We start from the raw sequence: 21,281 nt of genomic DNA on the forward strand, positions 1-21,281 counted from the left end.
AGAATAATTGCTTTGAATTTGTGTTTGCTTTGTCCTACAAAACCAAATCCTTGGATTGTGCAGTTGTGGTTCTATAGAGCGAGCCATGACAAAAAGCTACCTCCTTCACCAAACTATCTCTTCCTGCATTCATCAGTCCAAAGTTACTTTAGTACCTCTTCACCTGCTTTGGTGGCTATGTTTTCCTTTTCTTTAATTTCCCATTGAAGGATCCCAGCCAATCAGGGATCACGTACACTGAAATAACGATCTTAGTCTGGTGGATACCGCTGGTCTTGGTCCTGAGAGACCTACATCCACCTACTGGTAGTGGTTTCCAGCTCCTCGCTAAATGATTTGTAGGAACCGAAAGAGCAGCTCGATTGAATACAGGGATGTACCTGGAGTCTCTTCTGGAAAGGGAAGGGGAGGAGAAACCAAGAAAGCTGCCTTGCAAAAGCCCCTGAATGGGCCTAATACTCTTTATTACAAGCACTAATCCTTCAAATCCGACTTGAAATAATGTTTATCTTTTCACAGCTTAATTTCTTTGCCTCTAAGCTGCAGGTCACCCCGCCAGCTTGTGCTGCTTCTTCCTTGATCTCCTGGGCTTACCCAAGAAGGATGCAAGAAAAGGACAGGATAACAGACAGGAAGATATCATATTCATATATATATATATATGACCAAGGATTGAGCTAGATTTATATTAGGGAATGTGCATCATGCACATCAAATGTGCACATATGGCACACATAACCAAATGGTCTCTTGTAGCAGTCCTCAATCATCCAAAAGGTATTCACAAGAACGGTCACTCTTATAAACTCTTACATTTTGCTCTTGGGAAGAAGTGATTCACACATGCCTGCATTTGTTCCACTCAATGAGTTCTTGCAGGACCAGTGAGCTGCCTCTGTTAAAGAGGGTCATGCTTGAGGTGTTGCCAGATGCTGTGAATGCTCTGTCAGTGGTGGTTGATGATCTGTGATGACTGTTTTCACTCATGCAAGCCAATGCTTGCACTTACCATGGGCTAAGCCACATCTTCCTTTTTCAGTCCTGAGCCATTTTAGCATGTCACCAGATAGCAGAAAGGGAATAAATGAGTCAGGTCTCCTGGGGCAGCAAGTTCCACAGCAAAGGCCCTGTCCTTGAACCAAGTCTGCCACACCCTAGATAGTGGAGGGATGTATGCAAGATCGCATGGTCAGAGGCAATCCTTTCATCTGACTTCACAAGGCAAACCTGTGGATTCAGCTTGTTCACAATGAGCCACAAAATGCTGAGTTGAAAAATCAAGTTCTCTACATACCAAGTCACATACAGGCATTCACATAGGATACTCTGTGCTAGTCCTTCCCCTTTGCTAACTACATGCATGCCAGCAACATCTTCCCTGAAACATAAAAGACACTTCAACCAACTTGGGGCTTCCTCCAAGAGGCTAGCAACACTAGCCAACTAAGGTCCCTGTCCCTGTGGAGGGAAGTCTATCTACACTGCAGTGACTACAGACTGAGCCATTCATGCACCAACTGGTATATGTTGCCAGCACACATGGCATTGTTGAGGGTGGAGGACTAGCCTATGCATTCCCACCAGCTCCTACATGCATTTGGTACCCACAGGTACTGAATGCTTGAATATGGCTTGAGTGTTAACTAGTTCCAAAGGATAACTGGATGACCATTATGAATTAAGTTTTTGACAACTGGAGGAGGTAAAATAAGTCTATACTCTTTTTTAACTTATTGAATTGTTTGCATATGAAAGTTTTGCCAGAGTAGGAACCACAAAGAAAAGGAGCAAGACTGGTTAGGTTTATGTACAGCAATTCTGTTGCAGTCTTCTAAACTTTGCTTTCCAGTGTGACCCCCCACAATTTCCCTCAGAATGCCTTTATCACAAGAGGCAAAGCCCAGTGTGACTAGTGGGCAACAACCCTGCAAATCAACTAGTGTGCCTGAAATTTAGAGACCTTTCACTGAAATCTGTGGGTCTTCCTTCAAGTGTAATGGGTTTATGATCCCAGGGCAAATCCCTTTCAATCCTAGGATATGTTCCTCACAATCACTGCAGAATCAGCAGAGGGTTTGCCTAGCAGAATGACTTTGTCATAGTCTTAGCATCACTCCATATCACCCCAAACTACGTGCTTTTCAGTGGAGATTGTTCACTCATTCAGCTACCAGTCACGAGTACTGTATTATCTTCCATATCAGAGAAGAAATGGTTGCAGGATATCATGATTGGGCCATTGTTGCGATCATGACTTGCTTACAGGCTTCCCATAGGTATCTGGTTGCCCACTATGAGAGGAGAATGATGGACAAGATAGGCCTTTGGTCTGGTCCAACAAGGCTCTTCTAATTTTCTTAATTCAAGTTTGGATAACCAAGTGATTGTAAGCATGTGTTAATCAGTCCACAATGATATGAGTTTGGACCATAGACCGTATTGCCTCCCAAACCCCACACCTCCCTTCACCCCTAAGTTACTGCCCCTTTTTTGCCTCGAATCCATGAATCAATCTTGACTCAATATCCTGGATTGATTGCACTGATTTATGAAAGCAGAATCCATTGGGCTTTATTGATCACAAATGACTTAATGTAAAATGTTGACCCTGTTGAACTTGGGGGAAAGCTGGTATTGGGTTGATCTACAGATGACCTCCTAATTAGCACAGTGATTAAATTATGGGCATGGCTTCCAGTGACTGGGGGATGGGTGCGTGGATGGAACAAAGCCACATTCTTCCCTTGGCCTCTGTGTGGGTTATTAGTCTGTCGAGAAAGTGTTTTGTGACACTTTTAATTAAAACTGAAGAATGCAGAAGGGTTTGCTCCTTTCTGTCTCATCCTTGTCCAGTGCAGTGTTGCTCTTTTCACTGAATTAGGGATGATGACCCACTAACAATGGCCTACTTTGCCTGCTCCAGAACACGATTATTCTCTCCCAGAAGGAAGTGCCATGGTCTCTTTCAACAAGCCAGACACATATTCAAAGGAGTGGGATCTCCTGTGCCCAGACCCGAGTACAGACTGTAGGACCAACCAGCTGTCCAAGGTCCTGAAATCCAGTGTAGGACCAGGTTTCTTGTCCTACTCTGTGACCTATGCACATTATGAACTCTTAGTCTGTTGTCCCTATAATTCTAAAGGACAGGAAAGAAGAAAGGACCTCACAGTGCAGTGACAGAGCACATGCTTTCCATGCCGTGTAGTGCAGTATAGCAGTTGAATTCTAAACATTATACAGCGTTAGACAAGCACCATGGAGACCCTGTTTCAACTCTCCCTTAAACTCACTGGTTGAGTTTGGGCAAGTCACTCTCTCAGCCTGACCTGGTTCACAAGGTTGTTGAGAGGATAACATGCAGATGGAAGAAGTATATATGCAGAGGATGGGAGAAAAATGTAACAAAATAAACAAATCTCCAGCAACTACAATCATTTCCATTGTCAATAATGGGGGAGACCAAAGTTGGCATTACCAGATCAGATGGACAGTCACTCTTTTCGCTACATGAGTTGAATCCTGACAAGATGGAGGAACTGTTGGCGGGAGGTTCTAATGTCTGGGAATTTAATAATTGGCCTGTTCTATATGGGGTCACACTCAAATGGTTTCAGTGGCTAGGATTGCCTTTTACCAGCTTTGGTTGGTTTGTCAGCTATAGCCACTTCCATATATATAGTCTAGCTACAGTTCTACATGCTCTGGTAACCTTGTGTCTGGGTTACTGTAACGCACTGTATGTGGGGTTACCCTTTGAGACAGTTTGGAAACTTCAGCTTCTGCAAACTGTAGATAGTAGGGTGCTATCCTACAGTATCTGTGCAGGATCATGTCACACCTATTTTATGTGGTCTGCGTTAGCCCCCAAGTTTGTTAGTGAAGAGAAACATTACTGGGCAAAAACTAAGGTATTCATGTTGACAAACAAAACCCTTAACATCCTGGGACTGCATCAGCTGTTGGGTCCCTTATACCAGGTAACCAGGGCCTTGAGGTTCTTACAATCATACCACTTTCCCCCCTAGGAGCTCAAGGAGTATATGGTGCCCCCTCTCCCCCTTTTATCCTCACAACAATCCAGCCCAAGACTGGCCCAAGGTCCCCCAGTGAGCTTCATGACTGAATTAGGATTTCAACCCTTGTCTCCCAGCTCTTATTCCAACAGTCTATTTGACACACAACAGTGGCTCTTGTCCCATGGGCAGGGATTGTTTGCTGTATGGCAACATGAAACAGAGCCTTTTCTAGTGGCAGCCAGGCCACAGAATTGCCCACTCTGCAACCCCAGAGTTGTCTGCAACTGAACTTAACTGTCAGGGGTCCCCTTTACCTTTACCTAGAGGTGAACTTAGCTATTGCATCAGTGGGCTTCTGGTGCCAAGTAAGAGCACACTTCTTCGTCCAGGCTTTTGGTGTTGCTGATTAGACTCTCCAAGATTTCAGAAATTGGGGTGTATTATGCAGGCTGTTATATTTCTACCCTGTTTTCAATTGCTGATACATTATTATTATTATCATCATTATCATCACTGGTTTATCAACCATTTTCTAAACCTCTGCCTCAAAGTGATTTGCATACAAAAGTGGTTAAAAACACAAAAACAACCAATACATTTAAAACAAGACCAAAACCCTAACAGGTGAACCCTTGTGGTAAACACCAATTTATCCATCTGGGAAAGCCTGTGGATACAAAAATGTCTTCAATTGTTTCTAGAAAGTTCAAATAGTGGATACCTATTGTATCTCAACAGGAATGCTCTTCCACAGAACAGGGGCAGCCACACTAAAAACTGCAATCTGAGTTCCTCCAGAGCAGGTTTCTGAGGCCTTTGGAACTTGCAAGAGAAGCTCTCCCACAAACTTTTATACATCTATTGCATGTATTAAAGATGTATAAAAGATAAGGCAGTCTCTCAAGTAACAAGCTCCTGAGCTATATAGGGATTTTTATGTTAGTACCAACACCAGCAGCAGATTGTCAACTGGTACAAATCTTGCTAGTTGGCTGCTTTATTCTGGTGGTAGTTTGCTGCTGCAAACAACCTAGCTGCCACATTCTGCACCAGAATTGATAGTTTATATTTTTATCTGCATTTTATTGATCTGTTTGCAAATTGCCCTGGGGCTTATTTGGATGAAGGGCGGTTGAGAAGTGCAATAAATAAATAGATGAGAAATAAAGAAAGTGCATGACAGCTTGGTATTGCTCTCTCTCACACACGCACACACACGGCTTTTTCAAGGTCACACTTCTGTTTTGACAACATTCATTTGTTTGGTTTTTAATTAGAGACTTTAAAAAATACTTTCCCGTGATATCTTTGTACAAGGACAGAAAATAACAGACTTGCATTTTGCACTACCAAAGAATCCCCTTCAGAGTACCAGACAACATGGCTGACAAATACCTCTTATTTGAAAAATAAAAAAGACAAAGGGGCTTTAAAAAGTGTCATTTTTGTTTGTTTTTGAAAGGATGGAGGAAGAAAGAAGAACCCCCATATCCCACATAGATTTTTGAGGAACAAAGGAAGATTGAGCGATCTCTCAGTAACCATGTTGACAGCTTGCCTCTCACAGAAGACAATGTAGGTCTATTACAGAAGCCAAAGCCTCCCCCAAAATCAGGATGCATTTTTTGAAACTTTTTTTGAAACTTACTAGACATTACTAGTCCAATTATATATCTGGTGGCAAAATTCCGTGTGTGGGATGTGTTCATATAATGTAGCACAGACAAGACCCTACAGCTGCTTTCCTGGTTGGACTTCCTCTGGTGTCCCTTGAAAGTTGTGCATATATAATATCATCTCTTCTCTTCCATTACCATGAGAAGCTGTAGCTGCAGTTCATGCTTTGGAGGGTGTGGAGAGAAAGAGAGAGAGAGAGAGGAGAAACACACATACATACACACACAGAGAGAGAAAGGGAATTTGCATTGGGAATGACGGGTGTTCCTTCTGAAAGCCTGCAAGTTCCAATTCTTCTTGAGATGTTTCACCAGCATGCTGGATTTCATGAGCCTGAGAAAGAGAAAGGAGATCAGCACATCACTGGGCATTGAGTGAAAAATATTCTTCATATTACTGTAATTAGATTTCTGAACTACCCAGGGCAGGTTACACCAACATAAAAGTACAAAATTAGAATCAGATAATAGAGTTTTCTATCCAAGGAATAGGTGGATAGATAGATGATAGATAGATAGATAGATAGATAGATAGATAGATAGATAGATAGATGATAGATAGATAGATAGATAGATGATAGATAGATGATAGATAGATGATAGATAGATGATAGATAGATAGATAGATAGATAGATAGATAGATAGATAGATAGAAGATAGATAGATAGATGATAGATAGATAGATAGATAGATAGATAGATAGATAGATAGATAGATAGATAGATATAGATGATAGATAGATAGATAGATAGATAGATAGATAGATAGATGATATAGATAGATGATAGATAGATAGATGATAGATAGATAGATAGATGATAGATAGATAGATAGATAGATAGATAGATAGATAGATAGATAGATATAGATAGATAGATGACAGAAAAATAGATGATAGATAGATGATATAGAGATAGATGATAGATGATGATAGATGATAGATAGATAGATAGATAGATAGATAGATAGATGATAGATAGATAGATAGATAGATAGATAGATAGATAGATAGATAGATGATAGATAGATAGATGATAGATAGATAGATAGATAGATAGATAGATAGATATAGAGATAGATAGATGATAGATAGATGATAGATAGATAGATAGATAGATGATAGATAGATAGATAGATAGATAGATAGATAGATAGATAGATAGATGATAGATAGATAGATTAGATAGATAGATTAGATAGATAGATAGATAGATAGATAGATAGATAGATAGATAGATAGATAGATAGATGATAGATAGATGATAGATGATATGAATTACAGATAAGGTACCTTTGGGGAAGGTGGAAATCCTAAACTGAGGCATTTCTCAGCAATCACAGCTTACAGTATAAACTCTTCCGGCACTCACCTTTCTCACCTCTTCAGCACTGGCCTGAAAGCTGTTCTCAGTTTGTCTTTATGCTGACCGAGACAGACTTCGCTTAGGTCTAGGGAACCTTGAGTGCCTCTCGTGTTTCTCCCAAACCCTGTTTTAACAAAAGAAAATGTTTGTTTGGGGTGTTGTTGTTTTAAAAACCCCCACCATATTTGATCAGAGTCAGTGGACAACTTTCCCCACTCTCTCCAATATTCCCAGATTTTGACTGCAAATGACTCCATAATCAATATGCTGGATCCAAATAGACTAGTGGAGGCATTACTTCAAAAAACAGGAGCCTGGAATTTTTGGACTTCCATCATCTCTCACCATTTGCCACGCTGGCTGAGGCAAATGGGAGTTTGAGTCCAACAATATTTGGAGGGCAATTGGTACTCCATCCCTGTGCTAACGGGCCACATGCTGCTCCAGTTGGTTCTCCCAACCCTCCAGAGCAATTATATTCTTGGTGGGCATGGGGAACTGCAGTGAAGCTGGTGAAAACTGCCACCTCTGCCCCACCATCACCTTTCTTAAGCAGGTGTCAGAACTCCAGCATTGAGATATTTGAATGCAACTTATCCATTTCCCCCCTTGTCAGACCTTTGTTTCAGAACCTGTGGCATTCCAAATGTTTTGGGACTCCAACCCACATCAGCCCAAGCCACATGAAGGGTTATAATCCAGCAACATATGGAGGACCACAAGCTCCCCATCCCTCCCTTATTTCTTTATATCCCCCAAATTAAACTCTGGTTCCATGAGAAAACTGAAAGATTCCTGTGAGCCCATTCACAGAGGTTGCCCGCTGTGCCTCTGAATGACTTCCTGTTCTGGTCTGGTTTTCTTCTCATTGGCCTCCATGTCAGGTGTGTGTGGCAGATTTTGCTGCATCTCTACACTGTATGAGATTGGATCATCCCAGCTCTGTCAACTCAGAGCTGCAGCCATCAGAGTTAATCAGATGATATTATCAGAGCTGCAGTGGCAGAAGGAATGGTAAACTCACTTGCACGTGGAAGATAGAGCAAGCTTGTCTTCTGGTGCTCCAGAGGGTAGGACCCAAACCAATGGATTTGAATTACAAGAAAGGAAATTCTACCTAAACCGTAGGAAGAACTTTCTAATGGTAAGAGCTGTTCTACAGTGGAACGGATTACCACAGATGGCAGTGGACTCTCCATAAAGAGGTTTCAAAATAGAGGGTGGGTGGCCATCTCTCAGGGATTCTTTAGCTGTGATTCCTGCATTGCACAGGGTTTGGCTATATGGCCCTTGTAGGTCCCTTCCAATACTGCAATTCTCTAATTTGATATAACAATGACATGTCTCTCCAATATTTGCCAAGCACCTCATTCTGTTTCCAGCCATAACTTGATCCATCATCTAATACCGTAAAATGTCTCTGTAACAATTCAGGGCACACTGCAAAGAAAAAGAAAAACCATTCCTTGTTTGTCATTTCCATATGTGCAGTTCAAGATCTAAGGAAACTTTCTAAGCTTCAGCATAACACTGTCCTTATAGGAATGTCCATGCTACAAATTTCAGAAGGGGAAAGGGATAAATCACTACACTAATGAACAAGTGCTAAGTGCCAACTGAAATAATGCAAAAGTGAGGCAGGAGTGTCTGTGATCACCTATTTGGGGAAACCTGAAGGTTTTCAAAAATACAAAAAAAAAAAACATTTTAAAAAGTTTTTTTTAAAAAAAAAATGGACAAAAGCTCCATAATATAGCCTTACAAAGACTGAACATGCTTAGTACCTACAGAATGTAGAGCATCAGTTGGAAAAGAAAACAAATTGCAGAAGAAAAGGTTCTTGCTTCAGCCCCTTTACAACTTATGGTATCTAGAGGAAGGGATGGCTGGCAGGAAACCTGAACAGAAGCTCTCCTGGTAAGAGCTCAGGATGCACTGCAAGATTTTATTGTAGGTTCTGTTTGCTTATTTATAAGTGTGTTCCTGAAGCTTGCTTTGCTTTGCTAACACCTCTTATTTGTCTGTCAGAAGTATCCATTTGCACAGAGTGAAGGCTGTAGCTCAGTGGTAGAGCAACCAGAAGGTCCCAGGTTCAATCCTTGACATTTCCAAGCAGGGCTGGGAGAGACCCTGGTCTGAAACCCTGGAAAACTACATCTAGTCAGTGTAGACAATAGTGAGCTAGATGGACCAATGGTCTGACTCAGTACAAGGTCACTCTCAATATATATTTCTACTATTTTGCATCCTAGCATTTCACCCTTCACCCATTTGTGAGTGTGCTTGCTCCTACATATACATGAACACAAGAAGATGCCTTATACCAAGATATAAAGGATCTTCACTGGCTCCAAGTACATTTCCAAGTACAATTCAAAGTGTTGGTGCTAACCCTCAAAGCCCTAAATGGCCTTGGCCCAGGATACCTGAAGCAGCGACTCCACCTCTATCATTCTGCCCCGACACTGAGGTCCTCCTCTGAGGGTCTTCTGGTGGTTCCCTCACTATGAGAAGCAAAGTTACAGGGAACCAGAAGGCCCTGCTTGTCAGTGGCACCCTTCCTGTGGAATGCTCTCCCTTCAGATGTCAAGGAGATAAAGAAGGACACAATTTTTAGAAAACATCTGAAGGCAGCCCTGTATTGGGAGGATTTTAATGTTTGATGTTTTATTATGTTTTTATATATGCTGTAAGCCGCTCAGAGTGGCTGGGGAAACCCAGCCAGATGGGTGGAGTATTATTATTATTATTACTATTATTATTATTATGCTGCATTCCTGTATGCACTTATGATGGCGAAGGTCTCCATGAAGTCAAATGGTGCACTTCAGCAACACCACAGCAATATATAGCACAGAAGAAACACACAACAACCTCTAAAAAAATATTAAAAGGAGGGACAGTTTTCTGACAGCTTATTTTGACCCTAGGTGGCGCTTAATTCAACCTGAGATCCTCACTTGTTCTAGCTTCAGAAGTTGACTCAGAAATAAGTTCCAGTGTGTTCAGTAAGCTATACTCCCAGGGAAGCAAACATAGGGTGGGAGTGAGGGGTGGGGAGTAACATTCAAAATATGGTTGCATTAATGTATCTTTAGTCTTTAGGGCACAAGCAGCCAATGTTTTGCCCTCCATATGTTGTTGGACTACAGCTCCCATCTTCAAGGACCACTGGACACATTGGCTGGGGCTGATAGAAATTGGAATTCATCTGAAGGGTTGAGCCTTGGTTACTACACAACAGTGGGTGGCACAATGGGTCCAGCTATTAACCAGAAAGTTAGTGGTTCAAGGCCACCCAGGGACAGCTGTGCGCAGAGGGTTGGATTAGATGACCCTCAGGGTTCCTTCCAACTCTACAATTCTATTATGATTTATTGAATGCACTAATCAAATGCTGAACCTTGCTGTGCTAATTTTAATCAGCAAGACATACAAATAATCCTTAAGGTTTTAAGGCTTGTGTTGAACATTCCAGATTGAAATTTCTACCTCCTCCCCCACCCACAAGAAAATCATTTCAGATCAAATCTGAATCTTTTCAAGGAAATGGACTATTCTCCCCTGTGCCTGTAGGTTGGATCAGCAGTGAGGACATGGCTCTGAGCATGTACAGAGGTCCATTTTCACCATTCAGTCAAAACCTAACTATATGATACTTAGCAGCTTCACCATGTTGTTCTCTTGCTGGACTTACATTTGATTTTTGCCACTAACGTATTTTAAAATAAGTGGTGAACTTATTGCACATTGACTTTTCCTTGTCATGTTGTGTGTGACACTCTACCACACTCTACTACATGGCAAGATAATTACTTCCCAGAAGTTCTTTGAGAAACAGATGGATTCACAAGACCATTTTGAACTGGCCAAGGCTCCTGAATTTAATTCTGAATTTCTCTTTCTACTTTTATCACATTGACTTAGCTGCCTGAACATCCAGACATTGACACATCCAGACACATTTTGATGATATCCTGGTTTCCACCACCACATGGATCAACCCACACCTCAATCATTTTCAGAAGGATAACTAGTCACTGTTTCACCACAAAGACAAGGAAGGTCCTGAATAACTTTGCCAACTTAAAATGGTTGTGTGAATCCACCGACTTGTCAAAGATTTCTCAGAATCTGAGTTAAGCTCACTCATCTTTTGGATAATGCTGAAGAGGACATTGATGCTCCTTCCCCAAAATGATGGGAGAAATTTAGCATCCAGTAACTACATGAAAAACGGCTGTGAATTATGTGGTCCTGGACCTAGAAAACCATGGCAGAGCTTTTGACACGACATAAACTTCCATTCGCTAAAATCAAGCAGTACTTCTGGATATGGAAATAAAAGGAGGAATCTCAAGAAGCTGGCTACCTTCAGTTCCTGCTGAATACTGACAGGTCTCGCCCAGCATGGGATAGGAAGCATAGTTTAAAGAGATGGACTGCAGGTTGAAGGTCGAATTCTTAAAGATCTTGGTGGGTTGAGCCAGCTCCTCCAAGGCCTTGTCATGAATAGACTGTGTTCTCACAAGGCTGCCCAGGGGCCTCTCCTCATCGCATTGTCCCACAGCCCCAGGGGGCCTTCCCCTGAGCACCAAACAGTCAGGGCTCTCTGTCCTTTGAGCAGGATGGCTCATGGGTCCCACAATCACATTGGCCCCCGCTGTGTGAGCTAAAGACCAGATCCTGGGCTTCTCAGGGGCTTCGTAGGGTTGGCCATGATTTCCAAGGCCACCCACCAAGGTGGCTCCTCCCTTGTGGCCAAGGAAGTCCCCCGTAAGTGCCGAGTCAGCTTTGGCACAGGGGAAGGCCTGAAAGTGGCTGGGCAGGCTAAGGTTGCAGTTGTTTTTTTCTGCCTCAGCCAAGGCGCTGCCCACACCAGGACCTTCTTGGTGTAGATGCTTCGGCTCAGCCTCCAGCTTGATTTCAGCCTCCTCCTCGTCCAAGTCTTCCAGATCGCTCAGCTGCAATTCCTTTTCTTCTTTGCATCTTTTGGGATCTGTATTTTGGAATGAAAAGCAGGGGCAGAAAGGATATGTGTAAACAACAACCCACAAGAAGGTTGAGTAACTGCAAGGCCAGGCCACACACTAGCCTCAATGAGGTAGTCACCTCAGGTGGCCAGCTGGGGACAACTGGTAGGGGTGGTGGATCTGGGACCCCAAGAAGAAGACCACTCACTGCCTCTTGAGTTTTTCACCCATGGCTGCCACTTGAGAAGAATGGGGCCACCACTAGCACTGCCTTCTCCTCTCTGGCCTTTTTTCTCCACCACCAGCTTCAGTATGCCAGGGCTTTTCTATGCCACCTCCAGTCACCTCAGGTGGAAAAGGAGGAGGAGGTGGTAGCAGTGGGGGAAGGGAAGGGAAGAGGAGGAGAAGTGGAAGGGGCACAACTGATTGGTTTTGCCTCAAGCAGCAAAATGTATTGGGCCAGCCAGCCCTGAACTACTGTGCCAAAATGCAAGGAGATCAGAACTTTGCACTTCTCATTTACAGACAGTGATAGTTTAGTACTTTCACATTCAGACAACCTCTAGCTAAATACCAAGGATAAGAAACAAATAAAGCATACCTTTCATATCCGATATTGAGTTAGACATTAGAATTATGGACAAAATTGTGTGTGTGTGTGTGTGTGTGTGTGTGTGTTTAGTCACACTACATAATCAAATTTATGGCACTCCCTGCTACAGAGATGTGGTGTTGGCCATTAACTTAGATGGCTTTTAAGATGGTTTATGAAAAATAATAATACAGTACTACCAACGGCCATTCACTGTGATGGCTGGATTCTGTATTCAAAGCAGAGACAGTATACCACTGAGCACAGGTGGGGTGCTGTGGACTTACGGGAGGCATCTGGTAGACCACTTGATAGACATTTGGTGTGATCCAGCAGGGCATCAAAAACTGAACATAAGAGGAGCCTTGAGAGATCAGATCAAAGATCTACAGTATCTCAGAGTTGGAGAATATCTGTGTCCCTCAAGATGTTGCTGGACTACAACTCCCATCAGTCTTGATCCTGCCATCTGGGGTTGATGGATTCTGCAGTCCAGCAACATCTGGAGGCCCCAAAGTTCTCCACCTTGGTCTATCAAGACCAGCACCCTGCACTTCACAGTGGTCAACCAGATGGCTCCAGGAAATACAATATAATAATTACTTTATTTTATGTTTTCTTCCAAAGAACCCATTATATCTTCACAACCACTCTGTAAAGTAGATTAGATCAAGAGGCATCCAGCAAGTCCATTTCCAAGCCTACCTTTGCTTTCATTTTCACTGCCACAGTCTTCACCATTCCTTCTCCCATCCTCTCGCCTCTCTTCTCCTGCTTTGTTTTTTGGAGACCAGGTCATCTTATTCTCTTTCTTGAGCCTTCTCCGAGCATTGGCGAACCAGGTAGAGACCTGAGTGAGGGTCATCTTGGTGATGATGGCCAGCATGATTTTCTCTCCTTTGGTAGGGTAGGGGTTTTTCCGGTGCTCATACAGCCATGTCTTCAAAGTGCTAGTGGTCTCTCGGGTGGCATTCTTGCGTCTGGCTGAGCTGCTAAAATCCACTGTTCCATATCTGGCAGGGAGATAGAGATGCTGAGCATGATTTTCTGGGCCAGTATGGAGGTGCATATGCTACTTTTCAGGCAGAATGGAACCACAAATTGGAACAGTGTCAAAATGAACACAACTTCTGTGTAACTGGGAAATAATTTCCATATCAATAGAGGCATTGGCCAATGAGAAGATAACTACAGCCATTCATAGGCTTAAGAACATAAGACACACCTGCTGGATGAGACCAGTGGCCCATCTAGTTCAGCATCCTCTTCTAACAATGCCAACCAGATTCCTACAGGATACCCACAAACAAGACCTGAGCACAAGAGCATCTCCCCCCCTGCAGTTTCCAGCAACTAACAGCATAATGTCTCCAATTGTGGAGGTCCTTTGTTGGTGATCCTAGGCAAATTTACTCACAGTTTGATACACTGAGTACAATGGGGCTTACTCCCCAATAAGAGTGTTTAGATAGAATTCTATACACACTTACAGGGGAGCATGTTCTATTAAACTCAATAGGACTTCTGAGCATACCTGCAAAGGATTGCTTTTCTACACCTTTTGCTATCATCAGGTCTAAAAGATGGCAAGAATGAGAAATGTTATTCAAATATATTTTAATTGAATATTCTAGTCATTTGCATCTTGCAGGTGGTGAGTACTTTCTTCTATTTACGTATTTAAAAAAGAAAAGTACAGGATAGTGTGAGATAGAAACTACTTCCTCTTCAAATCCCTATTGGCAATGCCATCTTATGCACGTTTAAAGGTAAAGGGACCCCTGACCATTAGGTCCAGTCATGACCGACTCTTGGGTTGCGGCGCTCATCTCGCTTTATTGGCCGAGGGAGCTGGCGTACAGCTTCCGGGTCATGTGGCCAGCATGACTAAGCCGCTTCTGGCGAACCAGAGCAGCGCACGGAAACGCCGTTTACCTTCCCGCCGGAGCGGTACCTATTTATCTACTTGCACTTTGACGTGCTTTCGAACTGCTAGGTTGGCAGGATTAGGGACCGAGCAGCGGGAGCTCACCCCGTTGCGGGGATTTGAACCGCCGACCTTCTAATCAGCAAGTCCTAGGCTCTGTGGTTTAACCCACAGCGCCACCCCCGTTTTGCATGTTTACTCAGAGGTAAATCCCTCTAAGTTCAATGGGACTTACTCTATTGTAAGTAAATATAGGCCTTCAACCTAACAACACTCACACACATCACCCAACAGCTATATAACAAACAGAAAAGCAGCAGGCTTTTCCTCATTGTGGCTTCTCAGTCCTGTGGGAAGTTTAAGACAGAACAGGTCTCCCAGCAGAAAGTGCAGAAAGGGAGAGTTATGGGGAATTGCACATCCCCCATATGTTGTTGGACTCCAGCTCCCATCATTAAAAGACAACTGAAGGCAGCCCTGTTTAGGGAAGTTTATAATGTTTGATGCTGTATTGTTTTTAATATTCGGTTGGAAGCTGCTCAGAGTGGCTGCGGAAACCCAGCCAGATGGGTGGGGTATAAATAAATCATCACCATCACCATCACCATCACCATCACCATCACTGGCCTCACTGGCAGGGGCTGATGGAAGTTGGGATCCAACAACATCTGGAGGATTGCAGGATCCTCATCTGGGTTGCAGTTTTATAAAATTATGCATGACATGGAGAAAGTGAGTAGAGAAAAGTTTTCCTCCCTTTCTCATAACACTAGAACAATGCTGGAAGATTCATCACAGATTAAAAAAAATACTTCACATAGTGAATAAATTCTTCACATAGCACCTAGTTAAACTGTGGAATCCCCCCAGGAGGCAGTGATGGGCACCAACTTGGATGGCTATGAAAGAGAATTTTTGATGACTGTGAAAGATGAATTTATGGAGGATACCAATGGCTACAAGCCAGAATGGCTGTGTTTTGCCTCCACAGTCAGAGGCAGTAATGCTTCTGAATACCCACTGCTGGAAACCACAGGAGGGAGAGTGGTCTCTTGCTCAAGTCCTGCTTGACTGTTTCCCACAGGCATCTGGTTGGCCACTGTGAGAACAGGATGCCATTGGCCTGAACCAAATACCAAGAGTTAGACAAACCCCAATGCTATATTGCTTAATAATTATAATAATGATTATTACGAAAAAAAATACAGATCTTGGTGCTGGCCTGCCCTCTTTTTCATGTATATATTGCTAGGCCACATGAAAGGTTATACTGATAGCAGAGTAACTAGCTTACAAAGGTCAGTGACAAAGAAGGACAAGCTTTGCATGGAGACAGTCCCAGATTAGGCATCCTCAAGAAGGGCTTCTATCTCCTGGAGAGCTGTTGCCTTTCACTCTAGACAGGTCACATTCACATGCACATTTAAATTATTAGGATGCCACTTGAAAAGTCATGGCTTCCCCCAAAGAATTCTGGGAACTGTAGTTGTGCTGTGGGTTGTTAGGAGACCTCTATTCCCCTCACAGAGCTACGATTCGCAGAGTTTCTCCCTCAGTTGATTTGCTCTAGTTTTTATTGTTTTATACTGTATGTTAATGTTAGCCTTTTATTTTATTGCTGTGGGAGCCCCTCACAAAAGTTCTGTTATGGGACAACTATATAAATGCAGACAGTAAATGAATATCCATAGGATCACCATCATCTGCAATGTATGCAGAAGGTCCCAGAGTCAACTCTGGCCGTGTGAGAAGGTTCCTTGTTTGAAATCCTGGAGCTACTTTGTGTCATTGTGAGGAACACTGAGCTAGATGGGCCAATGGATCCCACTCGGTATCAGGTACTGAGGAGTCGCTTGAAAGGCATTTTGCCCTTTACAAAGCACGCCTAGCATTCCAGGCGCCACTGCAAAAGCAAACCATCGAATGGAGTCGTGCTATTCCTGATGGCTACTCCCCAGATCGCCCGGGATTAACACAGAGAGAGACGAGTCAATTGGTAGGGCGGGGGAGGGAGAATGTCGGAGGTTTGCCGCTGCTGTAGCTCCCAACAGTCGCGGGCAGATCTAAAGAGCTCCCGCTCGGCTGATCAAAGCGCTTGTTACCTGTCGTATTGGTACTGCCCAAAGGAATGCTCGTAGGTGTAGTAGGCGGCGGCCGTGGGCTGTGCAATCCCCGTGTGCAAAGCGGAGGAGCCGTCCTTGATGTCGTACTGGGAGTTCTAGAAAACGCATTAAAAGTGTTTTAAGGCTGGAGATCCCGCATGCTTTTTCCCTTCCTTTCCAGCCCACCCTACTCCGGGCCGAGATGCCCCAACTAACCAATAGCAATGACTGTGGGAAATCGCACCCGCTACTCTAGATTCCTTAATCCGGATTAAGTACCTTTTGGACTAATGAGAGCGTTTAGGCTGTTCAGGCTTTCATGGGAGTAAACCCCAGCTGAGTACAGGATTATCTGGGGACGATTCCCGAAGTTGCTATTTCTTCCCGTTTGCATTGAGGCCAGGGTTGACTATACGCACACACAATTCCCATGCTGGGCTTTCACCACCATGGTGCGATCCTGAAACTGCAGTCCTAAAACACATTTACTGAGCAGCAATTACCGTTGAACAAATGGGACCTATTCTCAAATAAACTGGTAGGGAGCTGCATTGTTAAAATCCTACCAACTTTAACGCAGAGCTGGTCCCACCTTGCTGCTTTTTAACTAAAAATTCCTAAATTTTGTTTCGCTTGGAAGTCAAGGATGGGTGGATCGGCTAGAAAAGGGGGGTAGGTTTTCTTTTATGAACTTATCATAAATATTAAGTTTCTGAAGCATGCTAGTTTTAGAAAACGACCTTAGGGTGTAATTATAATGACATTTGCCAATGTGTACGCTCCATTGGACTCACAAGGAATTACTTCTGAGATGACAATAGAATTGTCTCCCTCTTTTTTAGTCTCCCTCTTTTTGGTCTCCTCTCCTGATCAGTGTAATAACTGCGAGCTACCTCGGGGCAGAGACCCTTTTGTGTATGATGAGCGAGGTACAGGGATGGAGCTCTTTATTTTATTTTATTTTATTTTTACATTATCTTGACATCATTTTGGGAGCAACGCATGACAATTAAGAAACAAGACAAAACAATAGGCCCCGGCCTTCAATGAGCTTACAGTCGCAAATCGTCGATGGAAAGTGGAGGAGAGGTTTCTGCTTCGAGTATAAGAATTGCTCTTGTGGAATTTGGGGACCCAGATCTGTGCACAACCGCAAGTCCTCCTTTCCACGCCGCTTTGGTTTTGTGCAGATCCCAGTTAAATTCCTCGCACGCTCTTCCGGGTGAGTGTGGACAGGGACCGCTGTCCGGCGGCTCAAGTCTATGCATGTTTGCTCAGAATAAAATTATGCATATCCCCGAGCCCTGCGGAAAGGATCCCAAACCTATGACCCAGTTGTGTTCAGTGGGGCGGGCCTACTCCTACCTTGGAGTGCCTAAGGTTACTCTCAATACCCAACAGGTCTACACGGACCTCCCCAAATCCCAATATGTCTACTCGGAAGTAAGTAGCACGGATCTCAGTGGGGCTTTATAATTTCCTAGTAATAACTGTACGCTAGGAAAGCCACTCAGAAGGGAACCAAACATCAAGAAACAGCGCAGGATTTTACTTCTGAGTAAACATCATCGCCTTGTAATGTAAATGCATTCTGCTTCCCCTCCCCCAGCTACAAAATTGCTAATACGATTAGGTGCATTACCAGGTCAACAGGGACTAGCGCCCCCTTTTCCTCTTAGTAACCAAATTGTAGCGCGAAAGTCATAGGGGAGCGAAAGGCCTGTGCCTTCGCTTCACTCACCAGCGTGGTGTACAGTGTGGACGGATCCGCTCCATACGGGAGGTAATTGGCGTAACTTTGGCCGGCCGCAGCTGCGTAGGGCGAGCCGTACATCCCCAGCGCCGCATTGAGGTCCGTCCTGGAGCCGGCCAACAGTCTGTTCTCGTAAGAGGGGCAGCAGAGGGTGGCCGTTTGGGAAGAAGATCCCGAGGACACATCGGAGACGGATCGGGTCCCTGAGTCACAGCAAGTGGTGCTAGAGGTGGCTGAGACGAAAAACTGGAGTTCAGAGAGAGGGGGAAAGAGAGAGAGAGAAATAATTAGAAAAACGCAAGAAAGAAAGTCGAGAAACAATTTCACGTTAATTGCATAGCACGTTTGGAGTGGGTGGGTGCTGGGGAAGAAACCCTTGTTAGCCCTGAAGAAACGGACGGTGCTTCCTTCCGAGTAGGATCCAGCCGTCAGTGGGGCTGTGGAGATCCAGGGGTCCGGAGGAGGCTCTCCAAAGCGGGACGCCAGAAGTGCGGAGTCTCCTAAACCAACCCCAATGTACAGCAAAGGAATCCCCCAAAGCGAATGTAATGTTTTGCTTGGAATTCCTGATCCACCGAGTGGCTTGGAAATCTTAATGGAAATGGAGAGAGAGGGAAGGTACCATCGTGGCAAGCCGGATGAGACTCTTAAAGATACCACCTTCCCTTAAATTATATGGGGGGGAAATGCAGGTAGCGGGGAGGAGAGGCTGGGCAGGTGTAATACTGTGGGAGGCTTCCAGTTTCATCCGCAGAGGCAAGAAGTCGGCGGGGATGAGGCACCTGGGACCGAAATCAGGCAGGAAGGCTTGGAACGCAAGGGGAAGCAGAAAGGTTGCTCCCATGAGAGAGCAGCGGATACCAGTCAATTAAAAGACCGTTTTTTTCTCTCTCTTTAAAGTATATATAAGATAAACCTGGGAGATACACCCCCACCTGAAAGCCTGGAGAACGGCTGCCAGTCAGTGTAGACAATACTGAACTTGATGGACCGCTGTAAGGTAGGTTCCTGAATTCTAGATCAAGTCATAGTATACTTTTGCAATTTGCATTACACCGTATGACACAATAGAGTAAATGACACTGAATTAATTGGCTGCATACGCTGTTATTCTTTCTCTCACATACACACCTCGCCCTCCCAGGTCTCTACCCCCGCCTACCCCTCAGGTAAAAAGAAAACAAATAATTGGGGGGGGGGGGAGACTGACTCTCGTGGATTACACCGGAATAAGCAGAACCCGAAATCCAAATCTAAATTGGACTACGAAAGCGTGTGGGCTCAGTAGCAATCGCCCCCTTCCAAAACGGGACTGACTTCTCAACCAGGTATGCGTAGGAATGCCTCTTCGCGTGAGAAAACTGCGACGAGTCAATAAGTTCCATTGGAATCGATAGGACTTTCCTTCCAAGTCAGTATCTTCCAAGTCAGTATCTTAGAACAGCTTTGGTCGCCTTGGCAAAACTTTATTTCCAAGTTATTTTCTCACTCAAAGAACCGTATGTCAATATTTATTGGAGCTGAGAGGAGGGGGAGCACACCCAAACTGTGCCAGTCCTATAAATACCTGTACCCAAACAACACATACACGGATCGCCTTCAGTGGAAAATCAATAAGAGATTTGCAGATCAACTGAACTTCAGGAACACCCGCCCCCCTTCCGCCTAAACTTGCCACCACTTAAAACTGAACAGGTAGTCATGAGGAAACAAATTCTTGCTGCGATCCTCTGCATCTTTCTTTGGGATTGAGTCCCATTGCAAACAGCCTGTCTTACTCCTGAGTAAACTTGTGTAGGAACAGTCTGCCGGTTCACCATATCTCCCATTCATTCAAACACGCGCTCGCAGACACCCATCACACAGATCAAAGGAAGGTGGGAGGGGGCGACGCAGCATCTCCTCCAGATATTCATTTGAAACAAACAAACAAACAAAAATGATTAAAACTAGATAAACCAAAAGGAGGCTTTGAAAAGATACCTGACATTGCACGCCACAGACCCGGTTCTCCCCCCCCCCCACTAAAAAAAAAGTGGTGGGTGTTTGGACTTACCTGAGAAGACGTGTTGTAAGGATATCCAAGCTGTGAAAAAGACATCGTTGCTTTCCAGTTTTGTTTGGGGTGGGTTTTCTTTTTTTGAACGGAGGTTTGGGTGACCCCCCCTTTCTCCCCCCCTCCCCAAATCCTTCGCCACTGAGTCCTCCCCCTCCTTCCCTCCCGACCCACCTTTTCACACCCCCATCCCCACGCTGCCTCTTGATGACGATCAATTACGAGCAGGATTGCTATGGATTATTTTTTATTTCTTCTCTTCGCAACACCCCCCCCCCCGCCCCGCCCGCCCGCCCTCTCTACACACGTGAATTATAAATGATTGCAAGCGGGCATCTGCGGAAAAGAGGCTCGCAGCCTCCGTCGGAGCTCCCCGCCCGCCCCCTCCTCATCCTGATGCTTCTTGGAAAGAGAGGGGGGGCTATAAATATAGATATAGATCATTTATAGATGGATAGATAGATAGAATCTATGGAGGGGGAGAACAGCTCAACAGAGGACGAGTTTCGTTGGCGAGGCGGGGGGGGGGAGGGGGAGAGGAGGATGTTGGAAAGAAATTGGTGATGATGGTGGTGGTGGAGGGGTGCCCGGAGTGGGTGGGTGGGAAGGAAACGTCAAAGCTGGCAAGCCGTGGAAGAGTTCGCTTGTGCATTGTTTTTCTGTTCCCGTTCGAGTCCTTTCGCGCGCCGCTCCCCAGCCAGCGGAGCCGAGTGACGTCATAAGTAATCCCGAGTTCTTCGTGCCAATCCTGAGCCTCGCGCTGAGCATCTTAAAAGGCGCCCTTCCTTGTATCAGGCATTATTGTTGTTATTATTGTT

The 21,281-nt window shown here is 44.4% G+C and overlaps 1 protein-coding gene across 1 annotated transcript; it reads right to left on the reverse strand.

The window, feature by feature from the left end:
- Window positions 1-5,272: 5,272 nt before the first annotated feature.
- Window positions 5,273-20,551, reverse strand: IRX6 (iroquois homeobox 6). The gene is made up of 7 exons (XM_028740120.2): window positions 20,464-20,551; window positions 18,396-18,653; window positions 16,655-16,770; window positions 13,331-13,638; window positions 11,433-12,059; window positions 7,067-7,184; window positions 5,273-6,029 (listed from the first exon to the last, which is right to left on the reverse strand). The coding sequence occupies exons 1-6, from the start codon at window positions 20,506-20,508 to the stop codon at window positions 7,072-7,074; spliced, it is 1,467 nt and encodes a 488-aa protein (XP_028595953.2). The 5' UTR covers window positions 20,509-20,551; the 3' UTR covers window positions 5,273-6,029; window positions 7,067-7,071.
- Between the last annotated feature and the right edge of the window lie 730 nt (window positions 20,552-21,281).

This window comes from Podarcis muralis, chromosome 7 (genome assembly GCF_964188315.1).
Source record: "Podarcis muralis chromosome 7, rPodMur119.hap1.1, whole genome shotgun sequence".
NCBI classification, from domain to species: domain Eukaryota; kingdom Metazoa; phylum Chordata; class Lepidosauria; order Squamata; family Lacertidae; genus Podarcis; species Podarcis muralis.

Coding starts and splice junctions, on each gene's coding strand:
- IRX6 (XM_028740120.2), bottom strand. CDS start 20,508: ATGTCTTTTTCACAGCTTGGATATCCTTACAACACGTCTTCTCAG. Junction 12,060..13,330: donor CAGTGAAAATGAAAGCAAAG/GTAGGCTTGGAA, acceptor TCCAAAATACAG/ATCCCAAAAGATGCAAAGAA. Junction 7,185..11,432: donor GTATTCAGCAGGAACTGAAG/GTAGCCAGCTTC, acceptor TTGTTAAAACAG/GGTTTGGGAGAAACACGAGA.